Below are 17,439 nucleotides of genomic sequence, written 5' to 3' on the forward strand. Positions count from 1 at the left end.
GGCTCTGGTCTAAAGTAGTGCACTATATAGGGAATAGGGCTCTGGTTTAAAGTAGTGCACTATATAGGGAATAGGGTTCTGGTCTAAAGTAGTGCACTATATAGGGAATAGGGTTCCTTTTAAGATGTAACCATGGTCTAATAGTGGTTAACTGGGATGAATCCATTTTAAAGGTCCCTAACTAGAACTACCAGTAGAGTAGTGGTGGAAACACCAGCAGCATGTCATGAGATTCAACTGAACACCACTAGAGGGCGCTACTGGACTACTGTGAACTGGGATGTCTGCTAGACCAGGCACAACACACCTCTAATGAACCTCAAACAACCACCGTGTGTGTGCTCGTGCGTGGTCTGTGTTTGTGACTGTGCATTCTATAGAGGGAGCGAGACAGAGAGGGAGAGAGACAGAGAGGGAGAGAGACAGAGAGGGAGAGAGACAGAGAGGGAGAGAGACAGAGAGGGAGAGAGACAGAGAGGGAGAGAGACAGAGAGGGAGAGAGACAGAGTGGGTGAGGGAGAGAGACAGAGTGGGTGAGGGAGAGAGACAGAGACAGAGAGGGAGAGAGACAGAGTGGGTGAGGGAGAGAGACAGAGTGGGTGAGGGAGAGAGACAGAGTGGGTGAGGGAGAGAGACAGAGTGGGTGAGGGAGAGAGACAGGGTGGGTGAGGGAGAGAGACAGAGACAGAGAGGGAGAGAGACAGAGACAGAGAGGGAGAGAGACAGAGACAGAGAGGGAGAGAGACAGAGACAGAGAGGGAGAGAGACAGAGACAGAGTGGGAGAGAGACAGAGACAGAGAGGGAGAGAGACAGAGAGGGAGAGAGACAGAGAGGGAGAGAGACAGAGAGGGAGAGAGACAGAGTGGGTGAGGGAGAGAGACAGAGTGGGTGAGGGAGAGAGACAGAGTGGGTGAGGGAGAGAGACAGAGTGGGTGAGGGAGAGAGACAGAGTGGGTGAGGGAGAGAGACAGAGTGGGTGAGGGAGAGAGACAGAGTGGGTGAGGGAGAGAGACAGAGTGGGTGAGGGAGAGAGACAGAGTGGGTGAGGGAGAGAGACAGAGAGGGAGAGAGACAGAGACAGAGAGGGAGAGAGACAGAGACAGAGAGGGAGAGAGACAGAGACAGAGAGGGAGAGAGACAGAGACAGAGAGGGAGAGAGACAGAGACAGAGAGGGAGAGAGACAGAGAGGGAGAGAGACAGAGTGGGAGAGAGGGAGAGAGACAGAGAGGGAGAGAGACAGAGAGGGAGAGAGACAGAGTGGGTGAGGGAGAGAGACAGAGACAGAGTGGGTGAGGGAGAGAGACAGAGTGGGTGAGGGAGATTTTGTTTCTTTCTGGAAAACACTAAACAAACAAGACGAAGAGCTATCTATCCAAAACAGAGATGTGGATAACCAGAAGTTAAAGAATGGGATGAAGCCAGTGGTCCAGATGGAACTATCCAACCAGAAGTTAAAGAATGGGATGAAGCCAGTGGTCCAGGTGGAACTATCCAACCAGAAGATAAAGAATGGGATGAAGTCAGTGGTCCAGATGGAACTATCCAACCAGAAGTTAAAGAATGGGATGAAGCCAGTGGTCCAGATGGAACTATCCAACCAGAAGATAAAGAATGGGATGAAGTCAGTGGTTCAGATGGAACTATCCAACCAGAAGTTAAAGAATGGGATGAAGCCAGTGGTTCAGATGGAACTATCCAACCAGAAGTTAAAGAATGGGATGAAGCCAGTGTCTCAGATGGAACTATCCAACCAGAAGTTAAAGAATGGGATGAAGCCAGTGTCTCAGATGGAACTATCCAACCAGAAGATAAAGAATGAGATGAAGCCAGTGGTTCAGATGGAACTATCCAACCAGAAGTTAAAGAATGGGATGAAGCCAGTGGTTCAGATGGAACTATCCAACCAGAAGATAAAGAATGGGATGAAGCCAGTGGTTCAGATGGAACTATCCAACCAGAAGTTAAAGAATGGGATGAAGCCAGTGGTTCAGATGGAACTATCCAACCAGAAGTTAAAGAATGGGATGAAGCCAGTGGTTCAGATGGAACTATCCAACCAGAAGTTAAAGAATGGGATGAAGCCAGTGGTTCAGATGGAACTATCCAACCAGAAGATAAAGAATGGGATGAAGCCAGTGGTTCAGATGGAACTATCCAACCAGAAGTTAAAGAATGGGATGAAGCCAGTGGTTCAGATGGAACTATCCAACCAGAAGATAAAGAATGGGATGAAGCCAGTGGTTCAGATGGAACTATCCAACCAGAAGTTAAAGAATGGGATGAAGCCAGTGGTTCAGATGGAACTATCCAACCAGAAGATAAAGAATGGGATGAAGCCAGTGTCTCAGGTGGAACTATCCAACCAGAAGATAAAGAATGGGATGAAGCCAGTGTCTCAGATGGAACTATCCAACCAGAAGTTAAAGAATGGGATGAAGCCAGTGGTTCAGATGGAACTATCCAACCAGAAGATAAAGAATGGGATGAAGCCAGTGTCTCAGGTGGAACTATCCAACCAGAAGTTAAAGAATGGGATGAAGCCAGTGTCTCAGATGGAACTATCCAACCAGAAGTTAAAGAATGGGATGAAGCCAGTGGTTCAGATGGAACTATCCAACCAGAAGTTAAAGAATGGGATGAAGCCAGTGGTTCAGATGGAACTATCCAACCAGAAGATAAAGAATGGGATGAAGCCAGTGGTTCAGATGGAACTATCCAACCAGAAGTTAAAGAATGGGATGAAGCCAGTGGTTCAGATGGAACTATCCAACCAGAAGATAAAGAATGGGATGAAGCCAGTGTCTCAGATGGAACTATCCAACCAGAAGTTAAAGAATGGGATGAAGCCAGTGGTTCAGATGGAACTATCCAACCAGAAGTTAAAGAATGGGATGAAGCCAGTGGTTCAGATGGAACTATCCAACCAGAAGTTAAAGAATGGGATGAAGCCAGTGTCTCAGATGGAACTATCCAACCAGAAGTTAAAGAATGGGATGAAGCCAGTGGTTCAGATGGAACTATCCAACCAGAAGTTAAAGAATGGGATGAAGCCAGTGTCTCAGATGGAACTATCCAACCAGAAGTTAAAGAATGGGATGAAGCCAGTGTCTCAGATGGAACTATCCAACCAGAAGTTAAAGAATGGGATGAAGCCAGTGGTTCAGATGGAACTATCCAACCAGAAGATAAAGAATGGGATGAAGCCAGTGGTTCAGATGGAACTATCCAACCAGAAGATAAAGAATGGGATGAAGCCAGTGTCTCAGATGGAACTATCCAACCAGAAGTTAAAGAATGGGATGAAGCCAGTGGTTCAGATGGAACTATCCAACCAGAAGATAAAGAATGAGATGAAGCCAGTGGTTCAGAAGGAACTATCCAACCAGAAGTTAAAGAATGGGATGAAGCCAGTGGTTCAGATGGAACTATCCAACCAGAAGATAAAGAATGGGATGAAGCCAGTGGTTCAGATGGAACTATCCAACCAGAAGTTAATGAATGGGATGAAGCCAGTGTCTCAGATGGAACTATCCAACCAGAAGTTAAAGAATGGGATGAAGTCAGTGGTTCAGATGGAACTATCCAACCAGAAGTTAAAGAATGGGATGAAGTCAGTGGTTCAGATGCAACTATCCAACCAGAAGATAAAGAATGGGATGAAGCCAGTGGTTCAGATGGAACTATCCAACCAGAAGATAAAGAATGGGATGAAGCCAGTGGTTCAGATGGAACTATCCAACCAGAAGATAAAGAATGGGATGAAGCCAGTGGTTCAGATGGAACTATCCAACCAGAAGATAAAGAATGGGATGAAGCCAGTGGTTCAGATGGAACTATCCAATCAGAAGATAAAGAATGGGATGAAGCCAGTGGTTCAGATGGAACTATTCAACCAGAAGTTAAAGAATGGGATGAAGCCAGTGGTTCAGATGGAACTATCCAACCAGAAGATAAAGAATGGGATGAAGCCAGTGGTTCAGATGGAACTATCCAACCAGAAGATAAAGAATGGGATGAAGCCAGTGGTTCAGATGGAACTATCCAACCAGAAGATAAAGAATGGGATGAAGCCAGTGGTTCAGATGGAACTATCCAATCAGAAGATAAAGAATGGGATGAAGCCAGTGGTTCAGATGGAACTATCCAACCAGAAGTTAAAGAATGGGATGAAGCCAGTGGTTCAGATGGAACTATCCAATCAGAAGATAAAGAATGGGATGAAGCCAGTGGTTCAGATGGAACTATCCAACCAGAAGTTAAAAATGGGATGAAGCCAGTGGTTCAGATGGAACTATCCAACCAGAAGTTAAAGAATGAGATGAAGCCAGTGGTTCAGATGGAACTATCCAACCAGAAGATAAAGAATGGGATGAAGCCAGTGGTTCAGATGGAACTATCCAACCAGAAGATAAAGAATGGGATGAAGCCAGTGGTTCAGATGGAACTATCCAACCAGAAGTTAAAGAATGGGATGAAGCCAGTGGTTCAGATGGAACTATCCAACCAGAAGATAAAGAATGGGATGAAGCCAGTGGTTCAGATGGAACTATCCAATCAGAAGATAAAGAATGGGATGAAGCCAGTGGTTCAGATGGAACTATCCAACCAGAAGATAAAGAATGGGATGAAGCCAGTGGTTCAGATGGAACTATCCAACCAGAAGATAAAGAATGGGATGAAGCCAGTGTCTCAGGTGGAACTATCCAACCAGAAGTTAAAGAATGGGATGAAGCCAGTGTCTCAGATGGAACTATCCAACCAGAAGTTAAAGAATGGGATGAAGCCAGTGGTTCAGATGGAACTATCCAACCAGAAGTTAAAGAATGGGATGAAGCCAGTGGTTCAGATGGAACTATCCAACCAGAAGATAAAGAATGGGATGAAGCCAGTGGTTCAGATGGAACTATCCAACCAGAAGTTAAAGAATGGGATGAAGCCAGTGGTTCAGATGGAACTATCCAACCAGAAGATAAAGAATGGGATGAAGCCAGTGTCTCAGATGGAACTATCCAACCAGAAGTTAAAGAATGGGATGAAGCCAGTGGTTCAGATGGAACTATCCAACCAGAAGTTAAAGAATGGGATGAAGCCAGTGGTTCAGATGGAACTATCCAACCAGAAGTTAAAGAATGGGATGAAGCCAGTGTCTCAGATGGAACTATCCAACCAGAAGTTAAAGAATGGGATGAAGCCAGTGGTTCAGATGGAACTATCCAACCAGAAGTTAAAGAATGGGATGAAGCCAGTGTCTCAGATGGAACTATCCAACCAGAAGTTAAAGAATGGGATGAAGCCAGTGGTTCAGATGGAACTATCCAACCAGAAGATAAAGAATGGGATGAAGCCAGTGGTTCAGATGGAACTATCCAACCAGAAGATAAAGAATGGGATGAAGCCAGTGTCTCAGATGGAACTATCCAACCAGAAGTTAAAGAATGGGATGAAGCCAGTGGTTCAGATGGAACTATCCAACCAGAAGATAAAGAATGAGATGAAGCCAGTGGTTCAGATGGAACTATCCAACCAGAAGTTAAAGAATGGGATGAAGCCAGTGGTTCAGATGGAACTATCCAACCAGAAGATAAAGAATGGGATGAAGCCAGTGGTTCAGATGGAACTATCCAACCAGAAGTTAAAGAATGGGATGAAGCCAGTGTCTCAGATGGAACTATCCAACCAGAAGTTAAAGAATGGGATGAAGTCAGTGGTTCAGATGGAACTATCCAACCAGAAGTTAAAGAATGGGATGAAGTCAGTGGTTCAGATGCAACTATCCAACCAGAAGATAAAGAATGGGATGAAGCCAGTGGTTCAGATGGAACTATCCAACCAGAAGATAAAGAATGGGATGAAGCCAGTGGTTCAGATGGAACTATCCAACCAGAAGATAAAGAATGGGATGAAGCCAGTGGTTCAGATGGAACTATCCAACCAGAAGATAAAGAATGGGATGAAGCCAGTGGTTCAGATGGAACTATCCAATCAGAAGATAAAGAATGGGATGAAGCCAGTGGTTCAGATGGAACTATTCAACCAGAAGTTAAAGAATGGGATGAAGCCAGTGGTTCAGATGGAACTATCCAACCAGAAGATAAAGAATGGGATGAAGCCAGTGGTTCAGATGGAACTATCCAACCAGAAGATAAAGAATGGGATGAAGCCAGTGGTTCAGATGGAACTATCCAACCAGAAGTTAAAGAATGGGATGAAGCCAGTGGTTCAGATGGAACTATCCAACCAGAAGTTAAAGAATGGGATGAAGCCAGTGTCTCAGATGGAACTATCCAACCAGAAGTTAAAGAATGGGATGAAGCCAGTGGTTCAGATGGAACTATCCAACCAGAAGTTAAAGAATGGGATGAAGCCAGTGTCTCAGATGGAACTATCCAACCAGAAGTTAAAGAATGGGATGAAGCCAGTGGTTCAGATGGAACTATCCAACCAGAAGTTAAAGAATGGGATGAAGCCAGTGTCTCAGATGGAACTATCCAACCAGAAGTTAAAGAATGGGATGAAGCCAGTGGTTCAGATGGAACTATCCAACCAGAAGATAAAGAATGGGATGAAGCCAGTGGTTCAGATGGAACTATCCAACCAGAAGATAAAGAATGGGATGAAGCCAGTGTCTCAGATGGAACTATCCAACCAGAAGTTAAAGAATGGGATGAAGCCAGTGGTTCAGATGGAACTATCCAACCAGAAGATAAAGAATGAGATGAAGCCAGTGGTTCAGATGGAACTATCCAACCAGAAGTTAAAGAATGGGATGAAGCCAGTGGTTCAGATGGAACTATCCAACCAGAAGATAAAGAATGGGATGAAGCCAGTGGTTCAGATGGAACTATCCAACCAGAAGTTAAAGAATGGGATGAAGCCAGTGTCTCAGATGGAACTATCCAACCAGAAGTTAAAGAATGGGATGAAGTCAGTGGTTCAGATGGAACTATCCAACCAGAAGTTAAAGAATGGGATGAAGTCAGTGGTTCAGATGCAACTATCCAACCAGAAGATAAAGAATGGGATGAAGCCAGTGGTTCAGATGGAACTATCCAACCAGAAGATAAAGAATGGGATGAAGCCAGTGGTTCAGATGGAACTATCCAACCAGAAGATAAAGAATGGGATGAAGCCAGTGGTTCAGATGGAACTATCCAACCAGAAGATAAAGAATGGGATGAAGCCAGTGGTTCAGATGGAACTATCCAATCAGAAGATAAAGAATGGGATGAAGCCAGTGGTTCAGATGGAACTATTCAACCAGAAGTTAAAGAATGGGATGAAGCCAGTGGTTCAGATGGAACTATCCAACCAGAAGATAAAGAATGGGATGAAGCCAGTGGTTCAGATGGAACTATCCAACCAGAAGATAAAGAATGGGATGAAGCCAGTGGTTCAGATGGAACTATCCAACCAGAAGATAAAGAATGGGATGAAGCCAGTGGTTCAGATGGAACTATCCAATCAGAAGATAAAGAATGGGATGAAGCCAGTGGTTCAGATGGAACTATCCAACCAGAAGTTAAAGAATGGGATGAAGCCAGTGGTTCAGATGGAACTATCCAATCAGAAGATAAAGAATGGGATGAAGCCAGTGGTTCAGATGGAACTATCCAACCAGAAGTTAAAAAATGGGATGAAGCCAGTGGTTCAGATGGAACTATCCAACCAGAAGTTAAAGAATGAGATGAAGCCAGTGGTTCAGATGGAACTATCCAACCAGAAGATAAAGAATGGGATGAAGCCAGTGGTTCAGATGGAACTATCCAACCAGAAGATAAAGAATGGGATGAAGCCAGTGGTTCAGATGGAACTATCCAACCAGAAGTTAAAGAATGGGATGAAGCCAGTGGTTCAGATGGAACTATCCAACCAGAAGATAAAGAATGGGATGAAGCCAGTGGTTCAGATGGAACTATCCAATCAGAAGATAAAGAATGGGATGAAGCCAGTGGTTCAGATGGAACTATCCAACCAGAAGATAAAGAATGGGATGAAGCCAGTGGTTCAGATGGAACTATCCAACCAGAAGATAAAGAATGGGATGAAGCCAGTGGTTCAGATGGAACTATCCAACCAGAAGTTAAAGAATGGGATGAAGCCAGTGGTTCAGATGGAACTATCCAACCAGAAGATAAAGAATGGGATGAAGCCAGTGGTTCAGATGGAACTATCCAACCAGAAGATAAAGAATGGGATGAAGCCAGTGTCTCAGATGGAACTATCCAACCAGAAGTTAAAGAATGGGATGAAGTCAGTGGTTCAGATGGAACTATCCAACCAGAAGTTAAAGAATGGGATGAAGTCAGTGGTTCAGATGCAACTATCCAACCAGAAGATAAAGAATGGGATGAAGCCAGTGGTTCAGATGGAACTATCCAACCAGAAGATAAAGAATGGGATGAAGCCAGTGGTTCAGATGGAACTATCCAACCAGAAGATAAAGAATGGGATGAAGCCAGTGGTTCAGATGGAACTATCCAATCAGAAGATAAAGAATGGGATGAAGCCAGTGGTTCAGATGGAACTATTCAACCAGAAGTTAAAGAATGGGATGAAGCCAGTGGTTCAGATGGAACTATCCAACCAGAAGATAAAGAATGGGATGAAGCCAGTGGTTCAGATGGAACTATCCAACCAGAAGATAAAGAATGGGATGAAGCCAGTGGTTCAGATGGAACTATCCAACCAGAAGTTAAAGAATGGGATGAAGCCAGTGGTTCAGATGGAACTATCCAACCAGAAGTTAAAGAATGGGATGAAGCCAGTGTCTCAGATGGAACTATCCAACCAGAAGTTAAAGAATGGGATGAAGCCAGTGGTTCAGATGGAACTATCCAACCAGAAGTTAAAGAATGGGATGAAGCCAGTGTCTCAGATGGAACTATCCAACCAGAAGTTAAAGAATGGGATGAAGCCAGTGGTTCAGATGGAACTATCCAACCAGAAGTTAAAGAATGGGATGAAGCCAGTGTCTCAGATGGAACTATCCAACCAGAAGTTAAAGAATGGGATGAAGCCAGTGGTTCAGATGGAACTATCCAACCAGAAGATAAAGAATGGGATGAAGCCAGTGGTTCAGATGGAACTATCCAACCAGAAGATAAAGAATGGGATGAAGCCAGTGTCTCAGATGGAACTATCCAACCAGAAGTTAAAGAATGGGATGAAGCCAGTGGTTCAGATGGAACTATCCAACCAGAAGATAAAGAATGAGATGAAGCCAGTGGTTCAGATGGAACTATCCAACCAGAAGTTAAAGAATGGGATGAAGCCAGTGGTTCAGATGGAACTATCCAACCAGAAGATAAAGAATGGGATGAAGCCAGTGGTTCAGATGGAACTATCCAACCAGAAGTTAAAGAATGGGATGAAGCCAGTGTCTCAGATGGAACTATCCAACCAGAAGTTAAAGAATGGGATGAAGTCAGTGGTTCAGATGGAACTATCCAACCAGAAGTTAAAGAATGGGATGAAGTCAGTGGTTCAGATGCAACTATCCAACCAGAAGATAAAGAATGGGATGAAGCCAGTGGTTCAGATGGAACTATCCAACCAGAAGATAAAGAATGGGATGAAGCCAGTGGTTCAGATGGAACTATCCAACCAGAAGATAAAGAATGGGATGAAGCCAGTGGTTCAGATGGAACTATCCAACCAGAAGATAAAGAATGGGATGAAGCCAGTGGTTCAGATGGAACTATCCAATCAGAAGATAAAGAATGGGATGAAGCCAGTGGTTCAGATGGAACTATTCAACCAGAAGTTAAAGAATGGGATGAAGCCAGTGGTTCAGATGGAACTATCCAACCAGAAGATAAAGAATGGGATGAAGCCAGTGGTTCAGATGGAACTATCCAACCAGAAGATAAAGAATGGGATGAAGCCAGTGGTTCAGATGGAACTATCCAACCAGAAGATAAAGAATGGGATGAAGCCAGTGGTTCAGATGGAACTATCCAATCAGAAGATAAAGAATGGGATGAAGCCAGTGGTTCAGATGGAACTATCCAACCAGAAGTTAAAGAATGGGATGAAGCCAGTGGTTCAGATGGAACTATCCAATCAGAAGATAAAGAATGGGATGAAGCCAGTGGTTCAGATGGAACTATCCAACCAGAAGTTAAAAATGGGATGAAGCCAGTGGTTCAGATGGAACTATCCAACCAGAAGTTAAAGAATGAGATGAAGCCAGTGGTTCAGATGGAACTATCCAACCAGAAGATAAAGAATGGGATGAAGCCAGTGGTTCAGATGGAACTATCCAACCAGAAGATAAAGAATGGGATGAAGCCAGTGGTTCAGATGGAACTATCCAACCAGAAGTTAAAGAATGGGATGAAGCCAGTGGTTCAGATGGAACTATCCAACCAGAAGATAAAGAATGGGATGAAGCCAGTGGTTCAGATGGAACTATCCAATCAGAAGATAAAGAATGGGATGAAGCCAGTGGTTCAGATGGAACTATCCAACCAGAAGATAAAGAATGGGATGAAGCCAGTGGTTCAGATGGAACTATCCAACCAGAAGATAAAGAATGGGATGAAGCCAGTGGTTCAGATGGAACTATCCAACCAGAAGTTAAAGAATGGGATGAAGCCAGTGGTTCAGATGGAACTATCCAACCAGAAGATAAAGAATGGGATGAAGCCAGTGGTTCAGATGGAACTATCCAACCAGAAGATAAAGAATGGGATGAAGCCAGTGTCTCAGATGGAACTATCCAACCAGAAGTTAAAGAATGGGATGAAGTCAGTGGTTCAGATGGAACTATCCAACCAGAAGTTAAAGAATGGGATGAAGTCAGTGGTTCAGATGCAACTATCCAACCAGAAGATAAAGAATGGGATGAAGCCAGTGGTTCAGATGGAACTATCCAACCAGAAGATAAAGAATGGGATGAAGCCAGTGGTTCAGATGGAACTATCCAACCAGAAGATAAAGAATGGGATGAAGCCAGTGGTTCAGATGGAACTATCCAACCAGAAGATAAAGAATGGGATGAAGCCAGTGGTTCAGATGGAACTATCCAATCAGAAGATAAAGAATGGGATGAAGCCAGTGGTTCAGATGGAACTATTCAACCAGAAGTTAAAGAATGGGATGAAGCCAGTGGTTCAGATGGAACTATCCAACCAGAAGATAAAGAATGGGATGAAGCCAGTGGTTCAGATGGAACTATCCAACCAGAAGATAAAGAATGGGATGAAGCCAGTGGTTCAGATGGAACTATCCAACCAGAAGATAAAGAATGGGATGAAGCCAGTGGTTCAGATGGAACTATCCAATCAGAAGATAAAGAATGGGATGAAGCCAGTGGTTCAGATGGAACTATCCAACCAGAAGTTAAAGAATGGGATGAAGCCAGTGGTTCAGATGGAACTATCCAATCAGAAGATAAAGAATGGGATGAAGCCAGTGGTTCAGATGGAACTATCCAACCAGAAGTTAAAAAATGGGATGAAGCCAGTGGTTCAGATGGAACTATCCAACCAGAAGTTAAAGAATGAGATGAAGCCAGTGGTTCAGATGGAACTATCCAACCAGAAGATAAAGAATGGGATGAAGCCAGTGGTTCAGATGGAACTATCCAACCAGAAGATAAAGAATGGGATGAAGCCAGTGGTTCAGATGGAACTATCCAACCAGAAGTTAAAGAATGGGATGAAGCCAGTGGTTCAGATGGAACTATCCAACCAGAAGATAAAGAATGGGATGAAGCCAGTGGTTCAGATGGAACTATCCAATCAGAAGATAAAGAATGGGATGAAGCCAGTGGTTCAGATGGAACTATCCAACCAGAAGATAAAGAATGGGATGAAGCCAGTGGTTCAGATGGAACTATCCAACCAGAAGATAAAGAATGGGATGAAGCCAGTGGTTCAGATGGAACTATCCAACCAGAAGTTAAAGAATGGGATGAAGCCAGTGGTTCAGATGGAACTATCCAACCAGAAGATAAAGAATGGGATGAAGCCAGTGGTTCAGATGGAACTATCCAATCAGAAGATAAAGAATGGGATGAAGCCAGTGGTTCAGATGGAACTATCCAACCAGAAGATAAAGAATGGGATGAAGCCAGTGGTTCAGATGGAACTATCCAACCAGAAGATAAAGAATGGGATGAAGCCAGTGTCTAAGATGGAACTATCCAACCAGAAGTTAAAGAATGGGATGAAGCCAGTGTCTAAAATGGAACTATCCAAGCAGTAGATACATCTCCTATAAATGTTAATATCTGGTTGCGTCTGCAGCCAAACCAAATTCAATATTACTTTTGTAATCCAGCAAATAGACTAAAGTTAAGACTATTTTACAAACGAATGTATCATTCAACCTTTAAATGAATAATGGTCACATTTTCAGGCTACAGTAACTACCTGGATACGTTTCTTCGCGTGTAATCTTATAGAGCGTGCTCGTTCCAGGTGGCAGGTCAGAGGTCATCACAGGTCTGTGGAGATCTTCACATTGGGCTCTAATTATCTGTAAGGAATCTACAACAGCATTGATCACTTGCACCATGTTCTTGTTAATGTGATCTCAACTACAACTCAGGTCATTAGGTTATTAGATGAAGCACAGTGACACCGTGTTTATATGTTGTATAACTAAATGAAATACCTGACATTGTCTTCTCATTTTGAACTTTGCTGAGCTTTTAAATGGTTGAAAGCATAGTAATAACACACTGGAAAGTCAACTAACGTTTGTCTGTCTGAGTGGGTGAATATAGGTTGTAATCTCCTTTATCAACGACTAAACCAAACACTACATGTTTTCATTTAACCTTTATTTAACCAGGCAAGTCAGTTTAAGAACAAATTCTTATTTACAATGACGGCCTAGGAACAGTGGGTTAACTGGTCTAGGAACAGTGACGGCCTACCCCCCGGCCAAACCCGGAGAACGCTGGGCCAATTGTGCGCCGCGCCCTATGGGACTCCCAATCACGGCCGGATGCGATACAGCCTGGAATCGAACCCAGGGGCTGTAGTGACACCTCTTGAACTGAGATGCAGTGCCTTAGACCGCTGCGTCACTCGGGAGCCATGACGTGCTGTACCCAGTGGGTATTTAATTTGGCTGTTTCTTAGAAGAATCTTTCATTAATCCTTCTCTCTAAACAACAACGTGTGGAAGACCTTGAGGGAGGCTGCATCAGGGGTGGAGGGGAAGACCTTGAGGGAGGCTGCATCAGGGGTGGAGGGGAAGACCTTGAGGGAGGCTGCATCAGGGTTGGAGGGGAAGACCTTGAGGGAGGCTGCATCAGGGGTGGAGGGGAAGACCTTGAGGGAGGCTGCATCAGGGGTGGAGGGGAAGACCTTGAGGGAGGCTGCATCAGGGGTGGAGGGGAAGACCTTGAGGGAGGTTGCAGAAACAAACTTTCAAACAAAAGGAAACCTCTCCTACAGCTACCCAGAGTTAAAGGCCTCCTAGAGACAACATCCTCTCCTACAGCTACCCAGAGTTAAAGGCCTCCTAGAGACAACATCCTCTCCTACAACTACCCAGAGTTAAAGGCCTCCTAGAGACAACATCCTCTCCTACAGCTACCCAGAGTTAAAGGCCTCCTAGAGACAACATCCTCTCCTACAGCTACCCAGAGTTAAAGGCCTCCTAGAGACAACATCCTCTCCTACAGCTACCCAGAGTTAAATGCCTCCTAGAGACAACATCCTCTCCTACAGCTACCCAGAGTTAAAGGCCTCCTAGAGACAACATCCTCTCCTACAGCTACCCAGAGTTAAATGCCTCCTAGAGACAACATCCTCTCCTACAGCTACCCAGAGTTAAATGCCTCCTAGAGACAACATCCTCTCCTACAACTACCCAGAGTTAAATGCTTCCTAGAGACAACATCCTCTCCTACAGCTACCCAGAGTTAAAGGCCTCCTAGAGACAACATCCTCTCCTACAGCTACCCAGAGTTAAATGCCTCCTAGAGACAACATCCTCTCCTACAGCTACCCAGAGTTAAATGCCTCCTAGAGACAACATCCTCTCCTACAACTACCCAGAGTTAAATGCCTCCTAGAGACAACATCCTCTCCTACAGCTACCCAGAGTTAAATGCCTCCTAGAGACAACATCCTCTCCTACAGCTACCCAGAGTTAAATGCCTCCTAGAGACAACATCCTCTCCTACAGCTACCCAGAGTTAAAGGCCTCCTAGAGACAACATCCTCTCCTACAGCTACCCAGAGTTAAATGCCTCCTAGAGACAACATCCTCTCCTACAACTACCCAGAGTGAGGGAGTTGAAACCAACAGACGCCATTTTGCAGCCTTTGCTGTTCACTAGGGCTTTCTTTGTAACATGTCCTACTTTGACAAAATAATGAATACATCAAATCCCTTTTAATATCCAGTATCTATCATATCACCTCGTAGTTAAATGTGAATGTTTGTAGTTAAACTCAGCAAAAAAAAGCAATGCCCTCCCTGTCAAATGCGTTTATTTTCAGCAAACTTAACATGTATAAATATTTGTATGAACATAACAAGATTCAACAACTGAGACATAAACTGAACAAGTTCCATAGACATGTGACTAACAGAAATGGAATAATGTGTCCCTGAACAAAGGGGCGGTCAAAATCAAAAGTAACAGTCAGTATCTGGTGTGGCCACCAGCTGCATTAAGTACCGCAGTGCATCTCCTCCTCATGGACTGCACCAGAACAGGTCCCAGACGTGCCCTAGCCCTCACCCTCCGATCCAACAGGTCCCAGACGTGCCCTAGCCCTCACCCTCCGATCCAACAGGTCCCAGACGTGCCCTAGCCCTCACCCTCCGATTCAACAGGTCCCAGACGTGCCCTAGCCCTCATCCTCCGATCCAACAGGTCCTAGACGTGCTCAATGGGATTGAGATCAGGGCTCTTCGCTGGCCATGGCAGAACACTGTGGGTACCACATGAGGGAGGAGGATGTTTTCCCTGTAATGCACAACGTTGAGATTGCCTGCAATGACAACAAGCTCAGTCCAATGATGCTGTGACACACCGTCCCAGACCACGATGGACCCTCCACCTCCAAATCGATCCCGCTCCAGAGTACAGGCCTCGGTGTAACGCTCATTCCTTTGACGATAAACACGAATCCGACCATCACCCCTGGTGAGACAAAACCGCGACTTGTCAGTGAAGGGCACTTTTTGCCAGTTCTGTCTGGTCCAGCAACGGTGGGTTTGTGCCCATAGATGACGTTGTTGCCGGTGATGTCTGGTGAGGACCTGCCTTACAACAGGCCTACAATCCTGTGCAGGTGTTGTTACATGTGGTCTGACGCTGCGAGGACGATCAGCAGTCCGTCCTGTCTTCCTGTCTTAGGCGTCTCACGTACATTGCAGTTTATTTCCTTGGCCACATCTGCAGTCCTCATGCCTCCTTGCAGCATGCCTAAGGCATGTTCACGCAGATGAGCAGGGACCCTGGACATCTTTCTTTTGGTGTTTTCAGGAGTCAGTAGAAAGGCCTCTTTAGTGTCCTAAGTTTTCATAACCGTGACCTTAATTGCCTACCGTCTGTAAGCTGTTGGTGTCTTAATGACCGTTCCACAGGTGCAGGGTAGCCTAGTGGTTAGAGCGTTGGACTAGTAACCGAAAGGTTGCAAGTTTAAATCCCCGAGCTGACAAGGTACAAATCTGTCGTTGTGCCCCTGAACAGGCAGTTAACCCACTGTTCCCAGGCCGTCATTGAAAATAAGAATATAATTTGTTCTTAACTGACTTGCCTAGTTAAATAAAAGGTAAAATCATAATAATAGTTTATGGTTCATTGAACAAGCATGGGAAACAGTGTTTAAACCCTTTACAATGAAGATCTGTGAAGTTATTTGGATTTATACGGATTATCTTTGAAAGACAGGGTCCTGAAAAAGGGACGTTTCTGTCATTGACATGGTACCTTTTGTGTCGCTCCATTCCAGACACGTTATCCATCTGCAAACACGGTGTTCCCTGACATGAACAGTACAGAGGAATACAATGCATGAAAACCCAACCGCATTGATGGGCCGTTCTCGTTACTCTATACGTCATGTGATCAGTCAGAACAATGAAAAGAATGCTATTTTTAGCTCTTGTTTCGGGTTTTCTCTCCATTTCGAGAGATTACCTCTGGACACATAAGTAGTGTTATTATGTGTGGCTCACTGCGATCCAAGTTACCTGGTGATTGTGGTCGTGAGATACCCGTGAGAGTTGTTTGTCCTTATTGTGTGTCTACAGTCTAAAGCATCACCTCTGTTTTCAGTAGGTCTTGGTGTAACTTGTGTAACAAAGGAAAACCCTTTGTCGTACCATCACAAGGCAGTTTTTAAAGCGTTTCCCTGAGAGGGTCTGAACTGAGTGGTGAAACAAAACATTGGGTGGAGTTTTGTTACATTGACGTAGGCCGTTGACATATTTCAAAGAGCTTTTTAACTTTAGATGGAGAGAAAAAAACTAAAGGTAAGTACGAGTCTTGGTCACGTCCCTCCCAAGAGGCTCTCGGGGACACCGAGAGTATATTTACTGTGCACTGTAATCTTCTCGTCTCAATCGAGGAAAGACAAGCCGGACAGAGACAACATGAAGATGCAGATGTTGGTGGTGTTGGCTGTAGCAGCCTTGGTCCCCAGTCTGTCTGAGGACGGCTCCTCTCCAAATGTGAGCTGAAGAACTTGTTGGAGAAGGAGACCCTCAAATTCAACATGACTGGGGGAGCCGGAGTGACTGGGGGAGCCGGAGTGACTGGGGAGCCGGAGTGACTGGGGGAGCCGGAGTGACTGGGGAGCCGGAGTGAAGAACCTGACAAACAACGATTTTGTGGCTAAAAGTAAGTTACATAAACCCAATGGGTTTTTTTTCCTTAAAAAAAAAAAGGAATTATTTCTTAAATGATGTGGATTGGTTTCCCCGAACACAGATTAATCCTAATCCTGAACTAAGAAACACTCCAAAAAAATGTGAGATTCTCAATTGAAATGTCTTTTATTCCAAGACTGGTCTAAATCTGTGTGGGATTGAAGTAACACTACGTGTTTGTTGCCTCTTCCAGTCGTCTGCCACGTGGAGAAGGCCTCTGCTTTCAACACCAGTTTTGTGACTGCTTGGAGGGATGATGACGGCCCTGATGTCCTCCCTACCCGCCCTGCCAAGGTTAATGACCGCCATCGCCCTGAGCCCCCTCCTAAGAGGGGTAAGAGACACGCTGGGGATGATGTTGACCCAACCCACCCTGTTAACAATGATAACCATCCTACCCCTCCTGCCCGCCCTAACCACCCTACCCCTCCTCCCCGCCCTAACCATCCTACCCCTCCTGCCCGCCCTAACTACCCTACCCGCCTTACCCTTCCTACCCGCCCTGAGCAGCCTCCTAAGAGGGGTAAGAGACACGCTGGGAATCACTTCAACTCAGGAGAGGAAAGCTCCAGCGAAGAAGAGACCATGG

The 17,439-nt window shown here is 44.8% G+C and overlaps 2 protein-coding genes across 21 annotated transcripts; both read left to right on the plus strand.

Annotated features, from left to right (window-relative positions):
* Positions 1 to 1,280: 1,280 nt before the first annotated feature.
* LOC127925087 (uncharacterized) lies at positions 1,281 to 10,147 on the plus strand. 20 transcript variants are annotated; one of them, XM_052509865.1, is made up of 3 exons: positions 1,281 to 2,350; positions 2,402 to 2,503; positions 4,747 to 10,147. In XM_052509865.1, the coding sequence occupies exons 1-3, from the start codon at positions 1,415 to 1,417 to the stop codon at positions 10,135 to 10,137; spliced, it is 6,429 nt and encodes a 2,142-aa protein (XP_052365825.1). In that variant the 5' UTR covers positions 1,281 to 1,414; the 3' UTR covers positions 10,138 to 10,147. The 20 variants fall into 20 exon arrangements, with proteins under 20 accessions (XP_052365825.1, XP_052365828.1, XP_052365830.1 ...); XM_052509868.1 differs by having other exon boundaries at positions 4,900 to 10,147; XM_052509870.1 differs by having other exon boundaries at positions 5,002 to 10,147.
* A 4-nt stretch (positions 10,148 to 10,151) lies between these two features.
* Positions 10,152 to 17,429, plus strand: LOC127925089 (uncharacterized). The gene is made up of 3 exons (XM_052509885.1): positions 10,152 to 16,821; positions 17,044 to 17,144; positions 17,361 to 17,429. The coding sequence occupies exon 1, from the start codon at positions 10,152 to 10,154 to the stop codon at positions 12,210 to 12,212; it is 2,061 nt and encodes a 686-aa protein (XP_052365845.1). The 3' UTR covers positions 12,213 to 16,821; positions 17,044 to 17,144; positions 17,361 to 17,429.
* Positions 17,430 to 17,439: the final 10 nt, after the last annotated feature.

The sequence above is a fragment of the Oncorhynchus keta genome, unplaced genomic scaffold, assembly GCF_023373465.1.
Source record: "Oncorhynchus keta strain PuntledgeMale-10-30-2019 unplaced genomic scaffold, Oket_V2 Un_contig_5049_pilon_pilon, whole genome shotgun sequence".
In the NCBI taxonomy this organism is placed as follows: Eukaryota; Metazoa; Chordata; class Actinopteri; order Salmoniformes; family Salmonidae; genus Oncorhynchus; species Oncorhynchus keta.